The 21,857-nt window shown below is 40.0% G+C and overlaps 2 protein-coding genes across 4 annotated transcripts in view; one reads left to right on the forward strand and one right to left on the reverse strand.

The window, feature by feature from the left end:
* LOC111233234 overlaps nucleotides 1-6,102 on the forward strand; it is a 53,909-nt gene extending 47,807 nt beyond the window's left edge. For all 3 annotated transcript variants that reach the window (XM_022761000.1, XM_022761001.1, XM_022761002.1), the window contains 5 exons: nucleotides 944-1,099; nucleotides 1,194-1,363; nucleotides 3,629-3,763; nucleotides 4,633-4,770; nucleotides 5,039-6,102. In XM_022761000.1, coding sequence (XP_022616721.1) covers nucleotides 944-1,099; nucleotides 1,194-1,363; nucleotides 3,629-3,763; nucleotides 4,633-4,770; nucleotides 5,039-5,269 — 830 coding nt within the window. In that variant the 3' untranslated portion in view covers nucleotides 5,270-6,102. The remainder of the gene's footprint in view (nucleotides 1-943; nucleotides 1,100-1,193; nucleotides 1,364-3,628; nucleotides 3,764-4,632; nucleotides 4,771-5,038) is intronic.
* Nucleotides 6,103-10,689: 4,587 nt separating this feature from the next.
* LOC111233239 (chloride channel protein 1-like) overlaps nucleotides 10,690-21,857 on the reverse strand; it is a 36,088-nt gene continuing 24,920 nt past the window's right edge. Inside the window, exons 19-24 of the mRNA XM_022761008.1 lie at nucleotides 21,480-21,567; nucleotides 20,053-20,135; nucleotides 18,368-18,412; nucleotides 16,233-16,337; nucleotides 11,744-11,830; nucleotides 10,690-11,232 (exon numbers count right to left, since the gene is read on the reverse strand). Coding sequence (XP_022616729.1) covers nucleotides 10,690-11,232; nucleotides 11,744-11,830; nucleotides 16,233-16,337; nucleotides 18,368-18,412; nucleotides 20,053-20,135; nucleotides 21,480-21,567 — 951 coding nt within the window. The remainder of the gene's footprint in view (nucleotides 11,233-11,743; nucleotides 11,831-16,232; nucleotides 16,338-18,367; nucleotides 18,413-20,052; nucleotides 20,136-21,479; nucleotides 21,568-21,857) is intronic.

Here is a 21,857-nt window from a genome sequence, read left to right on the forward strand (position 1 = left end):
AAAAAACAAAACGATTCCGTGGCCATTATTCTGTCTTTTTCTGGCGACTCAAAAATGAGACAAAATGCATTTGAAACATGGACTTTTGTGCTGCTTTCTCTTGTACACACACAGCAGCACTGTGAACAGCTTCTTTTTCAGTTCTTGCTGGTGTTTAGCAAAGCAAAGCGCTGCCCAAACCCTGAGGGAGCCTGTAGGTTAGCACAAGGACTTAGCCCTGCTCTCATTAACAACACCATATGGGCTCTGCTCTGTGCTTTATCTAGCATGCAACACCAACACACACACATACACACCCCAATGTAAAAGATCCTTAATATCAGCATTAGGACTGAGGGGATGTTTCTTCTCCACAGTGTTTGAGTGTGAGCCCCCCCCCACCCATGGCTCTGCTCTATAATAACGACACAGCTGCAGATAGGCTAATCATACTCCTATTAAAGCTATTACAGTTTGTTTTTTTTAGATGAGATCAGGTTGGTCCCCGTGTGTGGCTTTATGGCATTTAAACTAATGTCTGAATGAAGAGCTTAGTCTCTGAGGTTGCATCTTCTTCATAGTGTCCCAACAAACCTGCTTATACATACTTATAAGATCTTCAACGTTGGGGGTAAATTAAGTTCTACTTGATTCTACCTCAGTTCTCTTCCAGCATCAACATTTCACATCCTGAGGAAAACACTGATTGAATTTTATTCTTGTACTAAAATGATTTGTTCACATCTCTTGATTTGTGCAAAGTCTAAGGCTTCTGAGTGTAATGTCCTCTCATCACACCTTCTCTAAAAACATGCCACTTTTGAATCTGCTATTTTCACTTAACAAGAGGGAATCTGATATTTAAGTGAGCAGTGAATCCTTAAAATTCTTCTGCAGAATTTCCTGTCATTTGTTTTCTTCTCCTTTTCATGTTGTCCTCTCTCTTGTCTGTTTCCACATACAGACCAGGTGCTCCACCACTCCTCTGCAGATGTCTGGCCTCACACCTACGTCTCACAGGGTCTGTACTGCCTGTCGTCCTCCGACGCCTGGGACCCAATCACCAGCCAGCCCTCGGGCGTGGCCTCACCTGCTGCAGGCTCCTACATAATGGCTGCTGGTGAGGATTAAATCTTTTCTCTTTCTTATAGTGTCTCTAAGCACTACATGGTGTCCCTGAGCACTGGACGCTAAGTGTTTTATGATTGTTCCAGGTGGCAGCAATGGAGCGGGAGGTACGCCTGCTGAGGGCTTTGAGGGGACGGTAGGTGGTTACCTTCAGCAGCACCAAGCTCATCTGGCCCTGCAGCAGCACAGCCAACTCCAACAGCTCCAACAGCTTCACCACTACCAGCAGCAGATTCTGCAGTACCAACAACAACAAGTGAGTGGTACTGCAACTGTGGACATTCATGTACAGGTACTGATGACTGATACTGTCAACAGTAAGTTAACAACATCAGGTTGTATGTTACAGAATCTATTCCTGACATGATTATGGTCATATACTCAAAGCACTTGGTTAAGGAAGTTCTCAACCTGGGAGTCTTGACCCCAAAAAGAGGTCACAAGATATCCAAGACCAGTTACATTTAGGAATAGTCAGCTATTTGTGGGCATGTGTGAACAATGTGACATCAGTCCAGGGGAGACTGAAGCCCTGGTTTTTGACTTGAAGGAACATTTTTTACATACATTCACCTCAAGTTTTGGAACTTTGAATGAAGCTCTATCATAATATACAGTAAAAGCTAAAAGTTTCAGTACACCTGCTTAAAACCATTGTTCTAATGACTTATTGTATAGGTTTGCTTATACACAATGGTAAATATAAATAAATTTCATTCAATTATATGGTAAATATGACATATTGTTAGTTAACATGTTTTCATTTTTAGGTGCAGAAAATTATGTTGTGATGTAAAACACGTCCTTTTACTCATCATCTATCACATTTATTTTAACTGCAAGGCGCAAAAGCGCGCGTGCGCACACACTTCCCGGTAACTTTCTAGGTAACGTTATTTCTGCGTCACAGTAGCCTCCTATGAAAAGTTACGTTTAACAATCTGCGACACACGCTGAATATTACTTAATGTTACTCTGCCAATTGATGTCTGCAAGCTAGCTTGCAAATTACGTAACGTTCGGCTAACGTTATCAACTTTAAATAGTTGGACAAGTTTGCAGGTCTGCGTCAACTTAACTCCATTCACAATGTCAACTGTCCACATTGAGCCCAGCCCGTTTACGTTAAAGTTAAAGCACCGCCCTCACCTGAGGAACCAGCCAGACGGAGTGAGGAGCTGTTACACCTGTTAGTGTTGCTGTGTTGAAATAATGGACATTTGTTTTTCCCGCATGGCGTTTGGGGGCTGAACTCAGCGCTATATCTTCTTCTTCTCTTACTCAGTTGACCACACGCTGCTGCCGCCCGCTGTTAGACTGGAGTACTGCACGGGCACAATTGAACACACACCTTTTTGCGTAGTTTACAACGAGAAATCGTACCTGCGTCCTTTGATGTCAAAATGCGTACCTGCTATGCTAAATACGTACAGATTGGCAGGTCTGCTGCTGCAATATTTATAATCATCACCCATCCTGCAGTGAAACAAAATACTGCCATTGAATCTTACTTGGAAGGCATTATATTTCCTTTATTAGCCAATATATAACAAACAATTTGAATACATAACAAATAGAATAGGCACCAGGCATTTACTTGCATCATACGTGATATAACTGAAGTAAGAAAACCCAAGCAATTATTATTAAATATTTCCATTTTTAACTGACAGGCTTCACTTCCTTTACACTGGCTGGATGTGTGGGATATGTCGCTTTTATTGGTGTATATCAGCTGTTGACTCTCAGGTTTTCTGCTAATTAAGTGTTGGCATGATGAACTGTGACACCTGAAGACTTTTTCAGGTTCGTGTATTGGTACATTCTCAGAGCTCATTAAATAACTGTGGGTTAAGAAATAATATCCGGAAAAGGTCAGGGACTGTGTCTTGGAAAATGTGCATTCATCTGAGACCTGTTAGCTTTACTGTGCGTATTGTATGGTTTCCCTCATGAAGGAGACTATTGAATATATGAAATTACATTCATAATAAAGCCTTGCAATCAGTCAATTTTCAGAGCAACAGTCAATGCATAACAGACATTTTCCTGATGTTCCCTGCAGTACCATCACTGACTCATTTTAATGGGATGTTAAAAGCAGTCTCAGACCATTATTAGTGACTAGAAGGAAGTGAAAAATGGCAAAAGTATCCTTCCTCCTGAGAAAGTGTCTGGCAAAGACTGCTAAATGCTGGAAGAATAAAACTGCTTTGTCATTTGTTTTGGCATGATGAGGCTTTTAAAACTTCCCAGCTGAAATGCATTTTGATGCAGTAGCTCGCTGTGGCATTGTTGTCCATTAATGAGCAGCTGAAAATGTCAGGAGCTGTGGGGGTTGTTTTAAATCTCTAGTGGGTGGCGATATTTTTGTTCCAGGGAAAAGATTTAAGAATCAAGAAATGCAGCCACTGGCCAAGTAACTTGTTGTGTCATTTGTATTGATCGGCGAATCAAATCAACCAATTGCAAATATATTAATTTTCTTTCTTTGTCTTTTTTCCTTTCTCTTTACCTACAGTCCATGGAGCACAGGCTACACAGTGCCTCCCATTCCCTCCAAGCCACTCCTAACAGCACCATCCACAGCCTTGGCCCTCCCACCCACCCTCGGCTAGCCGACCTGTGGGGAGCTGCGCAGGTCGAGGCGCACCAGGTAGGCACTCGCCTGCTGAATCCAAATAGTCGGATTACAGCCTTTGTGGACGAGATGATGGTTTAATGTGTTCTGACAGAGGAGCTATGAGAGTTTGCAAGGGCACAGGGCTACGTGACTAGTCAGAGGCAAACAGGACAGGCATCTCTCTTTAGTCATTGTTGTAGAATGAGTGAAACAACACAGTCATCATGACCATGACAGAATGTCTCATTATGCATGAATGCTCTTTGCTATTGTAGGAAGCTCAGGTTTATGTTGTTCAATCCCATCTATCAGGCAAAAGAGTTCAGTGTAGCTATTTTGTTGTTTTTCTTTCTTGACATTGATATCTGTCATTTTCTGTCTTCTGGGTCTGGCTTTGTTTATATCAGCAGGGATATTTAGCACACATCTATAGTGCAGTGAATGATGGGGAAAAACTGCCAGGGAATTCGGCAAGGTAGGAGACAGGCTGGAAGTCTGCATGGCACTGCCAAAAGTCTGCATGATAGCCTGTAGCGGATCTGATGAATTCTGACAACGGATCTCTTTAAATCTGCCTGGTCTTCAGAGTAGCATGCTGTAAAGTCCACAAGTTTACAACTCCAGGCATTTGGATTCCAAATCTGTGACTGTACCTTTTCTCTCTACACAGGGAGACCACGCTAACTTCAGCACAGGAAACCTGCTTGTCCATCTTCTCTCCTTATATTTGTTGTTTTTTCTTTCTGGTATCTCTTACTAGGATATACTGGAGTTGAAGAACTGATGTCAGTCGGTGATTAAATACATGTTAAAATGCCAGTAACCTTTTGAATCACTTTCCATCCAAAGGCAGTGCAACAGAAAACAACAAGCATCAAATCCATAAACTTAAATGGTTGCAGGTGGAGATCGCTGGGCAGCTGAGTGGACAGATGGCTGACATGGTCGGAGGAGTGGTGGAGACAGTCGGGGAGGAGCCAGAGCCCGAGTCTGAAGGCATCCCTGAGCAGCATGAAGATGAAGAAGAGGAGCTGACGAAGGCAAGTATCCTCTATGAACTCCTTGTTCAAACATCAAAAACCAAGTCTTCTTTGGAGCCGCTTGGTTTTGGTTTTTGCTGCATGTGTTTCAAACACTGATGCATCTATAAGATTGGATTAAAATGAAGGTGATCAATCTAAAAAAAAAAACAACAAAGTCAGATATAAATGAGAACAACATGGCCTAATAAAAAGCCTTACTTACCTGTTGTAGAATCCCAAACTACCTTAATCGCTTTTTTTACCGCTTAATTTCCTGTCTCAACAGGTAGAAGAGGTAACATTTACCTTGGAGCCAGAGCCGTGCTCTTTGACCCCGTCCCCGCTGAGGGAGGAGGCCCCCTCGACCAGAGGTTCAAGCCCAGGACTGCCAGCACAGACCACCGAATCCATTGTGGAGAGGATACCCTTCGACGTCACACCCTGCGTCGTCCAATCACTGGAGGAGAAGGACGAAGAAGCGGAGGACGGATCCATTGTTGTTGTCGCGACCAACTGAATCATATGGTCACAAACAGACTGACCAAAACAGGAAATAAATACTCCAATAATCAATCAAGCTATTATCCCAACCCCTTCCCCCTTCCCAACTATTTACCCACTTTGAGTGAGAGGCAACAGGAGAAGACTTTTCAGATGGAATCATGGGATGTAATGTACACAAACTATATGCCAAGAAGCCCCATAAGTTACCACAGGAAATGAGGAATATTATGTATGTGACAATGAACTAATGAAACTTTGAGGCAGATGACAGACTTGAATTCAGTGACTGCTGAAACAATCTGCGTGAGGATGAGATGGATTAACGAAAAGTTTGGACCAAGGGGATCAAAGAACCGGGACTGAAAGCCGAACAGTGGGCAAACAGATGGATGTGAAATTCTCAAAAAAAAAAATAAAACAAAATAAAAAAAGAAGGTAGGACAAGAAGAAGAAAAGGCCTAGTTAAAAAATTCAGTGCAATACAACAAACATGGACACAGCCAGACTTGGGTCAAACAGTATTTGCAAATAACTCTGAGTGCACCAAAAGTACGTGTGAAACCGCTCAGAAGCAGCAAATGAGTTCTGGTTTGATTGACAGCTTGCCTGAGCCCTAAGTGAGCGGTTCTGATGCTGTGGACCCGGTCCGATCTGATACTCATAGCATGTGGCGCGCACTTGGAGTTATTTGCAAACACGTGATCTGGACACAACCAAAAGAAAGTGCATGCTTTTTAACAGTGACCTAGCCCTAACAGTGTAACACAGTATACAAAGTAATAATATATCAAATTGCTTTTTATAATAAAAGAAAAAATCCAATAAACTTATATGTATTTGTATGAATGTAAGACTGTATGTATGTATAGTATGTGTGTATGTATGTTTGTATGAATGTAGCTTTATTTGTGTGTAAAATATATATATTCTGGGAAACAGACTCTTCTTGGTGTTGTTCTGTCTAATCAGTTCATCTTTGAGTCCGAGTGAACCTTTGTGCCAAATCTGAAGAAATTCCCTCAAGGTGTTCCTGAGAATGGGACAGACCAACAACCTGAAAACATAATTCCTCCATCTTTGGCTGTTGCTGGTGTGGAGGTATATAAAACAGCCTTTTTAAGAGGCGAGGGCCAGGCAAAAAATATCCTTGCCCTGAAGGTCACACAGATAAAATTTATAAGAGCACACACACATATGTCTGCTGAGATAATGCTCTCCCTGCCCAGCCCCCAACCATCACAACCACTGCATATATCGGCTTAACTCCCCTTTATATTATCCTTTTCTAACCAAGTCTTTAGTCAAACAGTAAAAAAAAAACAGGTCCTGAAGCTGCAGTGTGAAGGTGAGAGGTTTTCTTCACAGAGCTCCAATAGTTCTTGTAGTCATTAACTCCACTGAAACACTTTAACTGATCACTACAACTGCCCCATTCATTACACTGGGCCACATAAAGACTTCATCACTGTCTGGAGGCAGAGAAGTGCCCTCGTCCATTTAAGTGCTATTATCCTTTTGAGTTCTTATTGAGGCTTTTGTGTGTGAGTCAGTGTTTAACTGTGTGTGTTTGTGTTAATGCTCCTTCAACTCGTAGAGAAAGAAAGACCAGCGATGACAACAGGAAGGCACAAACCGATCAAACCTGTAGACACATTAAAAAGGAATCAAGCTTTACTGTGACATTAATTTAACATCCTCTCCTCTAAAAGTCTTCAGCTGCAGGAGGGGACAATTCACTCTCACACTCCACTGATCAAGACCTTGATGCCCCTGATCGCTGCGATAATCATCTGTCCTCTATTTGTCCTCTTGTTGCTCAGAGATCTCATCCTGTAAATCGACTGTCTGAGCACACAAGACACACACAGATCCCACCTGAGGAGCCGAAGTTTAAAATAAGCAACACCTGGTTGTACAAAATGAGGGATGCCAAAAAAAAAAAAAAAAAAATTAATCTTTTTGAGCACAAGTGAAACTAACTATGGTGTCTCTGTCAGATTCAAATGACTGAGATGTCAGTAATAATGAATAATTACAATAGTGTTCAGTCACATTAAATCTGCTCTGCTGAGTCTGTGCCAACCACATCATAGAGTCTCACAAAATGAGATAACCATCATTTTGAAAATTCCTGCAAAGCAACGCTGAATAAATACCTACACCTACTCTTTAAAAAAATAAAATGAGATAAAAAGCAATTAAGGTATGAAACCACAGGTGGATATGAAACCTGTCACCTTGTTAAATTTAAGGTAAATTTAAGATGACAAGCAATCAAGATGGCTTTGGATGCATAACTTCAAACAATTAATTTTTTTGTAAATTTAATGGTTACAAAGAAAGTGAACAGAATGTGTTTTGAGGATAAATTTTTTTGTATTTTGTAATTCATTGTTATTCTGTGTCAGGACTTGTGTAACTTTGTGATGTCACAACAAAGCAGTCATCGCTTTTAGCCATGCACCAAGCCCTGCCCACCTGAACCCACCATCCAACCCTGCAGGATTTGGTTTCTCTGAGTGTTTACCTGAAATCTGCTATATTTTTATTTGATCACTCAGAAAACCATCAGCCAATCAGAAGGGATGCTCAGAGCTTCCTCTCTTCTGATTGGCTCACTGATCTGTTGTTACTAGAGCTCCAGAGAGAAGCCTGAGAGAGGAGATGTAAAACTACATTGAGATGGTTTTTGGTTCTTAAAACAATATATCTTCTTATGGACAATAAAACTTAAAACACTCGAAAAGTGAAAAATATGGGACCTTTAATGTTATGTGAGCAGTTCTGACACCACAGAAATAACATTTGTATACCTGAGACTTCAGGTTAAATTCATATCTAAAAATTAAGGTGAAATATAAAATATATAGAGGAAAATGAAGAAAATGCTTAGTGTAGTAGTATAGTGTTATTCTTATATCTGTGGAAAAATCCTGTGTCTTCTAATGCAAAAATCAATATTTCTACCCTACCTTGACTGAGTTCAGTTCTTGGTCCAGGAGGTTGAGCAAAAGAGACACTTTTCTTTCTGTCTGTCTTAAAATGTGCTGCCTTTCCCCTGTCCTGGTCTTCCTCTACAATCAGCCTGACCTGGATAAAGGTCAAATTCACAACACATGAGGGCGAACAATTAAAGCATTTCACTTAATAAAACTTTATTTAACTACACTGTTCACAGTTTTATAAATTTTGAGATAACATTTGAGTCTACTAAAAGATAAATAAATAAATACATGAACCACAACCACAGACAGACAAAGGTAATCAGCACTTAGTCCAGTACAGACCCCCCCCCACCCCCCCTTAAGAAAAGACACACATTTTAATTCACACAGACGGAGAAAAAGCTTTTTGATAAATCCGCAGGTTTAAAGACTTTTAAGGCAGCACCTGAGAAACTGAGTCCAGAAGATGAAGAGGAGATAAGAGTGTAAGAGAAGATGGAGTGATAAAGGAAAAAGGAAGAGTGCACCACAAAAAGAACAAGTTCAACAATGTATAAATGCAGTTATTAAGGTAGAAGATTAAACATGAAGACGTACAGTATCATCAGCAGTGACTTTAAGAGGGTTGAATATTTCCAGTCATTAATTTTGTAGATTTTTAAGAAAAAAAAAACAATAAACAGGACATCCACTATAAGTTAGGTTAGGTAAAAGTTAAGACATTACAGACACTAACACTGAAGAATCCCATTCCAGGATGATAGATGTAACATTCTGGAAAGAAAAGCTTCTGTTGTTGTGTACTTGTTGCATTTCTTTGTGCAACATAAGTGTAAATTATCTAACATACTCATGAGTGATTTTTTGTTGAATCTGGGAGGCATCCTTGTTGTCAGGGAAAATGAAAGAAAAAAAAAAAACTCCAGGATCTCTGCAGTGGGGTTTGGCTGTCGTCAGCCGCCTTTAGCTCCACCATCTATCAACTTAACCGTGATGAGATGAGCTCTGAGGCTGCATCCACAAGGTCAGCACACAATTTGGAGGTCGTTTTGGGGCTTTGGCCAATCTTCCACAGTGGACTGAGCAGCTCCATTAGTCTACTGCTATCCAGATGGTCTGTTGCCAGTTAAAAAAAAAAAAGAAAATCAATAACTCCTGCTCTCATCCGATAAAAACCTTTTTTTAAAGACACATAAACGATCAGGTAATGCAGAAGTACTGTGCGGGGATTCACTGGGTTCACTTTTAGTTTGGGCTGCTCAGGTTTGTGTTACTCTTCAGCACAGCATATAATTTTAATAACAACACAAAAGACGTAACATATGTTGTGCTGGAAAACACCATGAGATGGGTCCAATCAATCTAAATCCAAATAAGAACAATGCAAACTATATTCTTATATTATACATGTATTCCTCAGTAAAGTTTTTAATTGAGCTCTTTGTGATTTAAGATGAGCGATATATATCCTAAGACTAAAGAGACCTGCACAGTGGTGTCTGGACTGGAGAATAGTCTGACTGCATCCATTATCATTCAGCTATTGGGGAAAAACACTATAGCTTGTTTGCATTTCTGTTGACCAATCACAATCATCTTGGGCGGGGAACTTGTTTTGGGGAAACATTTGCACATAGTGAACATTAAAACGGCTGATTCCCCTCTCCAAACATGCTAATGCACACCTTGGTTAATATACATCTCTTTTTCAGATTGTAAAAATTGTAATGGGAAATTTTATTGGATTCATATTGTCAATTAAAAAAAGGAAAAAAAGAAAATGTTTTTTGAGAAGGAAAGGGTGCTTAGCCATGCTGTTCAGTTGCTGCGTACTTCCAGTACTATTATTATATCATATAATTATTATTATTATTATTATAAATAAAGAAATACAAAAGAAAAACAGCACTACTGTGTAATTGCACGATCCAAATCTTCATCAAAACAATTTTCAGCAAGATTTGGTTTTATCAACAACGACCTCGCTCTGCAATAGGTGCCCAATGGCAGGTTTATACCCACAGCCTACATTCAGTGAGACTTGAGCCACTAACAATGAGATGATTTGGTTTCAGGTTTCAGTGGTAAGGCTATTATTGTCTTAAAGCTGTTTGGGCTGCCATTACGACCTGACAAGAAAATAATCCTGGAGTAAACAGTAAATTCTTTGGCAAAGATTAAGAAGAGTTTAACCCATATTGATTGAACCCTTGAGACTGTACGTGTGAAAAACAATGAGAAAGAGAAAATGAGGAGAAAGTGTTGCACGACATGTATCAAAAAAATGTACACATACAGAGCTCATTAAGGAACGACAGAGAGGTCGGGGCAGACAGAGCGAAGAAAAGGTCTGTGACAGGAGCAGACAGAATCAGTAATGGTGGGATAACGAGGTAAAATGTCCAAAGACCAGAGCAACAAATTAAGAACAGAAGGAAAAACTCACACCATTAAAAAAGTTTTTCATTATAAAAAACACTCGTCTAGTCTAAACCATTGGCTCATCGTCGCTGTCTTCACCCCCATCAAGGAGTTCCTGTAGGGGCCTTAGGGTGGAGAGAGGGATGGAGGGGGAGGGAGGAGAAGGAGGAGCAGTGGAGGAAGAAGGGACAGGGGGAGGAGTGGAGGAGGGAGGGAGGTTAAGGTTGCTGTTGTAACTGCAACTCCTACTGGCTGAGCTGCAGGCCCCCGTACTGCTGTCACCATCATCTCCTGTACTGCTACTACTGCTGCTGGTGGTGCTGCTGCTCTCCTCCACCTCCCTTGTCAAGCCCTCAATCCACACCTCCGTCTCATTCACATGAGGATGGTGGTGATGGTGGTGGTGGTGATGGTGATGGTGGTGGTCAAGCGGAGAAGAGGAGGTGGGCAGGGAAGCAGCTGAAGCTGAGGGAGGGGAGGGGGAGGTCGGAGAGGAAGGAGCAGCGGGAGAAGAAGGTGGAGGTTTGTGGTTGCTGATGTCACGAAAGCTGGCCAGAGGAGGACGAAGTCGGACGCCGGAGCGGGTGGAGCCCTCGATGGCTTTCTGGAGCTGGAGGGGAAGGAGGAGGAAGGGTGGAGGAAAAAGTGAAGTGTGAGAAAGGGAAGAAAGAAATGGATAAAAAGCGATGGAGAACAATTTGGTTTTCATGAAAATAGAGGGATGGGATGAAGGGATAGATAACACAAGGTAGAAAAGAGAAGGAAACAAGGTTTAGGGATGAAGTAAGTGACACAAGAGGAGGAGGCAGACACGGGTAAAGACAGAAGGAATAAAGTAAATTAAAGAAACATACACAGGATATTGATTACGTTACCAAAACACTCATACATAATTCAAAAAGCAAATCAGGAGCAAAAACTGGATTTTTTTCTTTCCTCCAAAGTCAAGATGGACGAGGAAATACCTCTGAAAGTCGAGTATATTAAAAAAGGAAAAAGGCTTTTTTTTGGCCTCAGATCAATGGGAATGTAATTTTGGGAAAAAATGTACTGCTCTGCTTTTGGTTACAGGTGACCTTCATTAGAGAGTTTGAGATTGGAAAAAAGGAAAAGATTCTTACCTCTTTCAGTGCCACCACCCCCACCAGTTTGCCAATACTGGTCACATAAGCGTGACTTAGCCCCAGCAGGGAGAATAAGGTGTGAGTCTGTGGAGACAGAGTGAAAAAGGTCACGCGGCAAATTATGACAAAGTCCTGCCTTTTTTCTCTTTTTTTTTTTACCTGCCTTTTTTAAAAAAACTTTTTTTCATCTGTCTGCGGCTTCAGACGATTTACAGGCTTAGAGCTTCTCTGTCTAGACGCAGTGTCACACAGACAGAGAGATGAAAGCAAACTGGCTCCAGGTGAACCACAGAGAGAACAAGTCCTTGAGTGTGTTTCCATGCACCAAGTATTCTGTTCATATTCGGCTGAGGTCACTTTGGATGAGCTCTTTGTATGCACCAGCACACCTCAATCACGAGGCCCCTTTTGCACATGAATAAGCAGAATATTCTGGATATTACCATGAGAATGAAATCACACTGATGAGGAAAAAAATAATAACAATAACGGTGCAAGGTGTTTACACGCTTCAGTATCCTGCAGACATCTGCAAATCCTGGATCACCTTCACATGTGTCAAGAAAAGTGTGTCACAGGGAGGTAAAATAGAAATGGAAAGAGTAAATTAAATGAAATTTTTGGGTGTCATTATTGATCACAAGCTGGAAAATTATGTGAAATAAAAATCAATTGTACTTCTGTATAAAGCAAAGGACCTGCTACCTGAGACTGCACTGTCTATTCTGTGCTATTCTCATCACCTGTTGTGTAGAGCTTTGGAGAAGTGCATTTAAAATTCATACAAATCAAATCTTCCTGCTACAGAACAGAGCTATAAGAATTATAAACAGATGTCCTTGTAGACTATCAAACTGCTCAGATATTATCTGAAGCTCACAATAAATGAGACCAAAGAAGGTAAAAAACATAGTTTAAATGAGAGACAGTTGTTATTATCTTAAAGGGAATTTTTATGTTCAACAAAATAAGAACTAGAACAAATTTGAAAAACAGATGTATTTCTGTTAGAAGGCTGGAATTTTGGAACAAACTTGAATGAATTTAATGTGTAAAACAAACATTGTTTAAGAAACTGTAAAAAAAAAAAAAAAAAATGAAAACAAGAATATGGTCTCTTATATTTATTGACATGTATTTATGGACAAGACTGTATCTGCAGTCTGATCTGATGTGGTTATAATTTTACTCAAAAACTACAAATTATATATGTTACATATATATGTTATAACAATCAGAATCAGATTGGATGACTCGCTACCGAAATTTAGGACTAGAGCTAATAATTCTTCTTCTCAGTTCCTTATTTTTTGTATTTATGGATAGTAATTATATTCATTAACAATAATCTGCCATGTATTTTCTTGATTAGTCATTTATCACAAAAAATCTGACATTTTATTCAAACAGTAGAAAGCCCAAGTTATTCAGTTCATCATAACAAAGAACTGAGAAAACACCTGTTATATTTTAGTAGCTTAATTATCAAAAACTGTTGCAGATCACTTTTCAGTAAATAAGCTATTTGTGTGTAGCCAAAAGCTACAATGTAAGACTGTAACCTTTCTGACACTTCAACATTTTACATGAGCAATAACAAATATTTTTTGAGCTCCTGCTGAAAATGCAACATCAGAACTTCCATCTTAAAAATACCACATTTTCATCATCACAGCTGAACAGCTGGATGGCAGCAGTGGACTAGAAGTTAGAGAAGAAGGATGGTTTTTCATTTGGGTAAGTTAATGAGTAAAGACATTTATGATTTACGTGGAATATACCACATCTAGAAAGTGCAGCTTTTTGTGCTCAATAAACACAAATTACCAGAGCGTTAATCGTCGTGCCTCACACTATGAAAATGAAATAAAACATGAACAAGCCTGAACAATTCCCCCTCCCTGACCAACTGCTGTTAAGGTGTCCTTGAGCAAGGCACCTCTCCGTGTTTGTACAAACTTTCTTCATCTACAATCAACAGGGGACGACTCCCACACATAAACGTTTGGGTTTTGACCTAACAACCCCTCCGCCCACTGACTACAGTAAATAAGATTCTGTTCTCAGTCAAACAAAATGAAGCCTTGCTGGGTCTGTCTCCATTTAGTCAGACGACACTGTGAGAATAAATCACAGTCTCCACAGAGTGTTTTTCATGTGCCATTACCCCTCTGTCAAGGTTATCCACATCCCCTGCTGAATGAGATGTTACAGAAGTAAACAACTTAAAGAGCCCAATGTGGGAACATCAACAAAAGACCTGACGACAGCTTGAGGTGCTGAACTCCATTTATATACCTCTCTACTTGTATAATACCTGTGACGAAAAAAAACATCAACTCTCGTCCACGGTGAGTTTACACTTTGTATTAAAATCAACTGCAGGCCATCCATCCAAGTAATTTCATGCAATTTATGAAGTAATGAAAAATCAATCTGAATGAAAATGGAAGAAATTGACAATATTTCTCAGTATCTGAGACTATTTTTATGTTCACTTGAGATATACCCTTTTAAATGAAGTAATTTGCAATAAATGGTGATGGGGATTTTTTGGATGAATAAGAATGAATTGGTTCAGCCTCATATAAAGGTGATGTTACTGTGCATGAAACTTGAAAGCAGATGAGCCTGAGTCTTTGGGTATTTGAGCAGTAACTTTATGCTCCTAGGAACTTCTTTTTTCACAGGACAGGAGTCCGGCTGGTGACAGCGCAACAGGTTTTGATGTGTACAAGTTCTACAAAATCTTCAAAGGTCCCTAGCATAAAGGTAGATTTCCATGTGTTTTTCGACCATAAAGCAGGTTTAGGTTCTATATTAATACTGTCAAAGTATCAAAGTGCTCAGTCCACAGAGAAATGCACACAGCCTGTATTCAGAAACTGAGCCTTAAAATGAGCTGTCAGGACTTAACTTTGTGATGTCACACCAAAGCAGTCAACCTTGCAGGATTTGGTTTCTCTGAGTGTTTACCTGCAATCTGCTATATTTTTTAGCCAAATAGAAGAGAGGCTCAGAGCCTCCTCTCTTCTGATTGGCTCACCGACCTGTTGTTACTAGAGCTCCAGAGAGAAGCCTGAGAGAGGAGATGTAAAACTACACTGAGATGGTTTTTGGTTCTTAATATCACAAATATATCTTCTTATGGATCCACACTTCAAATAAGAAACTGTAAAAAATGGGACCTTCAAAGTCTTCAAACAAATGTTGAGCTTTCACTTAAAGAAAGTGGTTCCCAACAAATGCCCACTGATTAAAGAGATGTCTGGTGTGCACATCAGGTCCCAACATGGACTAATGAAGTGACCATTTCATACACTAAAACATCAATCAATACTCATTTCAGTGGTTAATTCATTAAAGTGATAATATGGCCGTTGCACATGCCCAGAGAGATTACGTCGACCTTCAGGTCAATAAAAAAAAAAATGGAAAAAAGTACATTTTCCACTTGTTGAGAAATTTCCAATTTGACAAACAGCTTTACCACCGAATGAACAAATCTATTTCTGTATTGAAAGAATTCCAATCTCTGGATACTATAATGTTCATTATAATGACTTCAATCACATTAAAGTTGCAATCTCAAAGAATCTGATTTAAATAAGTGCCTTTTAAGTCACTTTCTATCACCGAATGAGGTAACACAATGGTGACTGAGCCCATGACCCACTGATGAAATTATATAGAACTCTTTGTATTTTACAGTTTTATGAGCTGGGTGTCTGGTATGACTCACCTGCAAAAACAAAAGGAACATTAGTCACTAACACAAAGTTTGTGTGGGGGAACACACAAGTGTGGTTCAAAAACAAATCTGCATTTACCACATATGGCCAAAGATAACAAAATGGAGATCTTTGAGATTGCTAGTTTAAAAGTACCCAGTGGGATTTTTGACAATTGGTAGCACTATTGAGCAATGTTTTTTTTATTTTCTTTACTTGAATCTTGAGCATGTGCACGAGGATGTACACACACACACACACACAACTGCTGAGGGTTTCAGACTATTCCACATATCAGCAGTTGGTGCTGGTAAACCTAAGGCAAAAACAGTGTGCCAGCAAACTAGTTGCAAAAACACATGAATGTAAACAATACGAGGTCCAAAGAAATCCATTCAGTTCATATGTGAGGCCTCAGGGGTGCATGCAACATGGTTCAGTGATAACCACTGAATGTAAACAAAAGTCTGTTTATTTCCAGGAAAGCTGAACAGGGTATCTTTAAATTGTTGACCAATAAAACCAGTTTTTTACCATCAAATGAAACTGCCTTTCTCTACCTGGCTGATTTACAAATACAAATAAACTTGGCTTGGCTCTAAGTAGTTTGCATTTTAGAATGAACCCTTGCCCTTGTCTTGCCTGGAAATGCTTCCTTCACAGAATATAAATTACAGTAAGGAAGCAAAGTGTTGCACTGGGATTTATCTGTCGACCTCTGTGACGCCTGTTTATCTTTGTCTCTCTGCACTTACCTTGTGTAACGATGTTCTCTCAACCAGCTGGAAAGGGGAAGGGTCCACTCGTATCTCATCGATTTCCATCGGCTTGTCCATCTCTGCCTCTTCCCACGCTTTGATCTGCAGCAGCAAATAAGAAGCAAGGTTACAGAGGTGAATGGACTGGCTTTAGCTCAGAGTCGCTTCCCGAGTTGAGCCAGAGGGTTTCATGAGTCATATACATATAGCAAGTGATTAAATATATATCAGGCAACAGATTTTACAGTTACATAAATAATCAATACGCTGTGAAGTATGTTTGGATCAAACTGAAGGTGTGAGTGTTTGTACAGTCAGTGTGTGGCTGCAGGTGATAGATGGTAGTTAGCTTCCACTGAGGAGAGCTTTACAGCTGTGAGAAACCTTGAATCCATGTGTTGTTGCGTCCTTGCATGTCTGCGGCCTCCCCTCTGAGATTTAGGATGTCTGACACCTTTTAGCCTCTCTATGGATTTTACCTGTGAGCCTCAGCCTGTGCTGACAGGGGCAGCAGTCTTGTAGGATTTACAGGGAGAGGTTATGGGGCGTTTTGGTAAGGTGCCAGGAAGAGTAAAGGGACGGCAGCAGACAGAACACGACTGGAGGCACAATATTGTTTTGGAGCTCTTAACAAGAAAGATGTCTCATTTAAAATTCAGTGTCACTTTGCAGTTTGAAAAGTGCCCCAGTTCTGAATCTTCCCCTAAAATGTGACACACATCTCAAACATCTGTGACCTACATGTGGCATGGATTTGAATGCCAACACTGAGCTCTGACAGCTTTGACTCCATTGTAAGTAAAGCTTAAAGCATTCATCTGGGACTGTTTTCAGTTTTGTTTCTATGTTTCACTTGGCAGTTCCAATCATGTCAAAAAGAAAAACAAAAACGGCGAGAAGTCAAACGTGTTCATATGATAAAGTGTTGGTAGATACACATCCACTCAAAACTAAATAGGTCACACCGTAAACTGAAATGTGCTTGAAATGGCTGAAATTCTGTAAATGTCACTCTTCAAATGTATTTCTAAAGACATGTTAGTTCAGACTGGTGAGAGAAACAGGTGAGGTTATGACATTTCTGAATTTAACACAACTGATTTCTTTAAATTTAAGAATAACACTCACAAATGTTCTAAAGGATCAACTAAAGAGTAAAAAAGCTCTTCACTGAAACATGTGACTTCAACAAGTGACTCCTACTTACAGCAAAGTCCAAAAGTCACTTTTAAGAGCAACTCTCCAGTAATCATGATAAATCAGGACCAATCAGAGATATGAACTGACCCTACTTCTGTAATATTGCACATTTGCATATAGAAATATAATTTTTTCCCCCCTAAAGGTCACTTTTATTTGTGTGAAACATTAAAAAGCTCTTGGAATATTTAGCATTGCAAATTAACAAGAGTTTAATATATTGATAATCTATAAATCTATGCATGGGATGAAATAATAGGAAACTGTCTGAAATGGAAAAAAAATATTTAGTACCACACCTGCAGACGATGAAGATACCTAGAGAGTGATTGCAAATAAAATCAGAACCAGATTTATTCTTGTTTGTTTGTTTGTAGCTGATGAATGTCGAAAAAAAATAGAAAAAGTGGTTTAACATCAATAACTCATCAAATGTTCAAATGAAAATAACAGACAAACACTATGTTCTTAATAATGTGGCTTCAGCAACTATTGTTATTACAGAGGCGTGCTCAGCTCTGTGTAAGTCAAAAGAAGTTTGATAAATATATTTTGTTCTCAAGCTTGAAGAGTGAACGTGAAGGATTTTAACTTAAGTTCGAAATTTTACTTTTAACAGTTGGAATAAATACAGGTCTAGTTTTTAAGGGTCATGTCACACAAACGTATGTCTAGTTATGCAGATATATCAGACGTAAATGGAATTCTGATTGTGGTGTGACCCAACATTTTATGAGGATTTTTTTCTTAGGCAGAAAGTAGATCTAACTTGGTTACCTTGACATGTGCCCAGGGCACCTGAGACTCAATGTGGACTCAAGGTTTGGTGACTCAACACAGACGTGCAAGTATTTCATCACCATGTTATAAATAATGAAGTAGACATTTCTGTAAAACCATTCAAATCCATCATCCCTCCATCATTACCATACCTCTTCTGGTGTCATTGTGTCGGACAGGGGCGGAGGACAGGGCTCCTAGAGACAGACGAGAGATGAGACATGTGTGTGAATGATTTTATAAAAACCACCTCTGTCACCTCTGTCCCTCTCATCCAGAGCTGGATGTCACCTCTAAGTCTGGGAAACTTTCTCTGAATCCTACATGCAGGGAGCCATCTGTACAGGATAATGTAAATAACAATATCATTTGAATATTACAAGCAAATACAACAAGTGATTCATCTATAAGTAATCTTAAAAAATACAAATATTCAATCTAGAAATATATCAAAGTGTCTCTTTCGTAGTGACACTAGTTTTGTAATCAGGTTGCTGTCGTCCAGTTTCTTCTGTTCATCTTTCATCACTTCCACAGCAGCTCCAGCAGCTCTGTGAGTGAGCTGGATGGAGTAAGTGAAATCCAGGCCAACATCCGCTGTGACCTGTTTTGTGAAGCATGGCCTCCTTCATTCATTCATTCACTCACTCGCTGTCTGGACAGGTTGGTTGCTTCTGTCCTTGAAGCAACAAAAATACTGGCAACTTACTAACAGAGTGCAACAGTTGTGAGGTTTCTGTGTCCATGGCAGGACGGGGATAGCTTTGTTGTCAAGGTATTTTTTAAAGACTTCTTGTTATTTGTTTTTCTCACCTGCACAAATCATCTATTGCATCTTCGCATTCTGTGTAGTTTTTTTTTGTGGTTTTTCACAGCAGTTAGACGAATGTAAGAATGAACAAGATGCTGACACTGTTATACCAGCCAGATAATATTCTAAAGGTCAGTGTTTGGTTACCTGCCATCAGCGGCTGTTAAGTAGACAAACACCTGATTCACAGCCAGATTTCAGCCGCGGTTTGGCCTGATTGCTGGTGGCAATTTCCCCACTGTGCGTCTATTTGATATTCAAGGCTGTAGAACTGTGGCTCGCTGTTGTAAAAACAATCCCCCCATTGCAAGAATAGGATTGAGTCCAAAAACATAATAGAGAATCAGACTGGTAATTCACAAACCGCAGTGGTGGGCACGACAGAAATCAAATTCTAATCTTGCAAGCTTACAAGCATATGCTTATTTCCAGTGCTGTTTCCATTCCTGCTTGTATAAACAGATGACATGTATTGCTTTCCCTGTGAGCCAGGCTCACTGCCAAGCAGAATAATAACTCTACCTCCAGTCTCTGGCTTCCCCCATTTCCATATGAGACAAGGTTGAAAGAAAGATGCTCGACTTCGGGGAGTTTGTCTGAGGACGGGGAGCAGTTGTGTATTCATGTGCCTCTGTCAATCAGATAAGTGTGTATTTGCCTGAATAGAAAGCAGACCCCATAATGAAAAATTCACCCTGTAAAAAATAAATAAAATAATGAATAAATATTTATATCCCAGCAGTGCCAGTGTAAGTGCAGGGTTTTGGGATTGGCATCGCCAAAAATGACGAGGTATTATTTGCATTTCAATGGTTCATAACACAAGGGGAAACTTCTTGGCTACTGAGTACACTGCCAACATCTCTAAATAGTTAGAGAGCAGAGGGAAAGGGCACAGAGGTTCAAAAAGACACAAAACACAAAGAAATGTCGACACACACACAAGATGTAAGATTACTAACATGACACACAGAGTGGGCTAATGCACACTTACTGCAGTTCTTGTATAGACAAACACACACACACCTGTGACTGTCCTTCCGTCTGTCTGTTCTTAGGGGTGAAGAGATTCCTGAGTGTTTTCCTCACAGACTGCAGAGGACCTTTGTCTGTGTGGGAGAGAGAGAGGTAAAGAGGGAGACACAGTGGCTGAAGGTCAATAAATTATACAAACCTAAAGCCTTTGGAGCGAATAACCAAACTGCAAATGGAGGTTTTAGAGAGACTGCTGCAACCCCAGCAACTCCTTATTGTTGTTGCCTGGATACCATTTCACTGGGAGATTGACTGTTGTTGTGTGTGATAGGCTACTGACAGACAGACAGACACACACACACACACACACACACACACACACGCACGCACGCACGCACGCACACACACACCAGCTGGTCACTTGCAGTGAACATGCTGCCAAACCGTCCCTCACTCCTGTTAGTTGCAGTTATTCATTCCAGTGGTTTAACATCTGTGTATAAACAAACATGCTCAAGTCGATTTGGTAAAGAGTGCGAAAGTGAAAGAGGGTGTTTAATCCATATTCTTATTTTTGAATATTTTGCATTTTGCATTACTATCCCTGTTTACACTCCTCTTCATACACCCCATTCACACATATGGCCCCAAAGAATGGAGATTGATAGGATCACTTTATTGTGAACTGAACAAAGACGTATTTTGTGAGGGCACCATGACCTTGACCTTTGACAATCAAAATCCAATCAGTTCATCCTTGAGTCCTAGATTCAACAAAGTGACTAATGAGTGTTGCTCAATAGCTCCAACAGTCGAAAACTCCACAGGGAACATTAAACTCACCTATGTGACATATTTACAAATATAAATATGGCTCATTCCACAGCTAAAAGTGTGTTGGACCAGTGTACGTTCTTCTACAGGTTGTATAACATCATTTCATACTTCTTAAGCACCAACGAGATGTGCTTGTGTCCTCTGGGCTCTGATGTATTTAACACATACGAGAACCTAGTGAGCTCCATGCACCGTCTGGGCTCTGACTAAATGCTTAGTCATAACAGTTGACATTTTTTTTCTGTGTAGGGGAGACATAGCAAAAAATAAATCCTATTACATCATCCTAGTGAGCAAAACTTGTCTGAAGGAATCAATATTACTGTGACAAGCCCCATAAGGCTTTTGTTCCCCAGCCTCGACTGCATGCCACACAACTCTCCAAGTGTAACGGAGCTAAGGAGGAGAGATCAAAAACTGTGATTGTCCTCCACAGTTTGATTTGTTTCTACATTAAAGTGGACGTCAGGGTGGCACCAACAGAAACTTAATTTGAGGGTAAACAAGCAGTAAACTGGAGCAAGTCAAGTCTTTATCCTTTGATAATCACAGCAAGAACATTATAGATATTTTAGAGATAATGTAGGAATGTTAAGTAAAACTAAAAATGTACTCAGAAATGTGTAGTCCTCTCAGCTCACCAGGAACAGGAGCAGTGTGGTTTGACGAAGGCTCCTGGGGTTTTGCAGGAGGCAGGGGGCCGTTCCTCTCCTCCTGTACTGGACTGCCCTGCAGACGACAACCAGAACTAAACTAACTAAACTAAGTAAATGTTATAAATAAAGCACTTTGAAAACAAATATTAAAAGTTATTGGATAATGACATGACATTTAATTCAAAGATGAAATAACAATGTTTTAAACTGAAATGAAAACAAACTGTGGTGTTTTTGGCAAATAAAATGTAGTGGCAGATGGAAAAGTCAACAACAACAACAACAATGATGGCAGTTAACAACGAAAAAACATAAAGCTATCATCCATATACTGTTTAGGTTCAGTACACTTCAAAGGGAAAC

Source organism: Seriola dumerili, unplaced genomic scaffold (genome assembly GCF_002260705.1).
Source record: "Seriola dumerili isolate Sdu_G_001 unplaced genomic scaffold, Sdu_1.0 BDQW01000381.1, whole genome shotgun sequence".
Classification (NCBI taxonomy): Eukaryota; Metazoa; Chordata; class Actinopteri; order Carangiformes; family Carangidae; genus Seriola; species Seriola dumerili.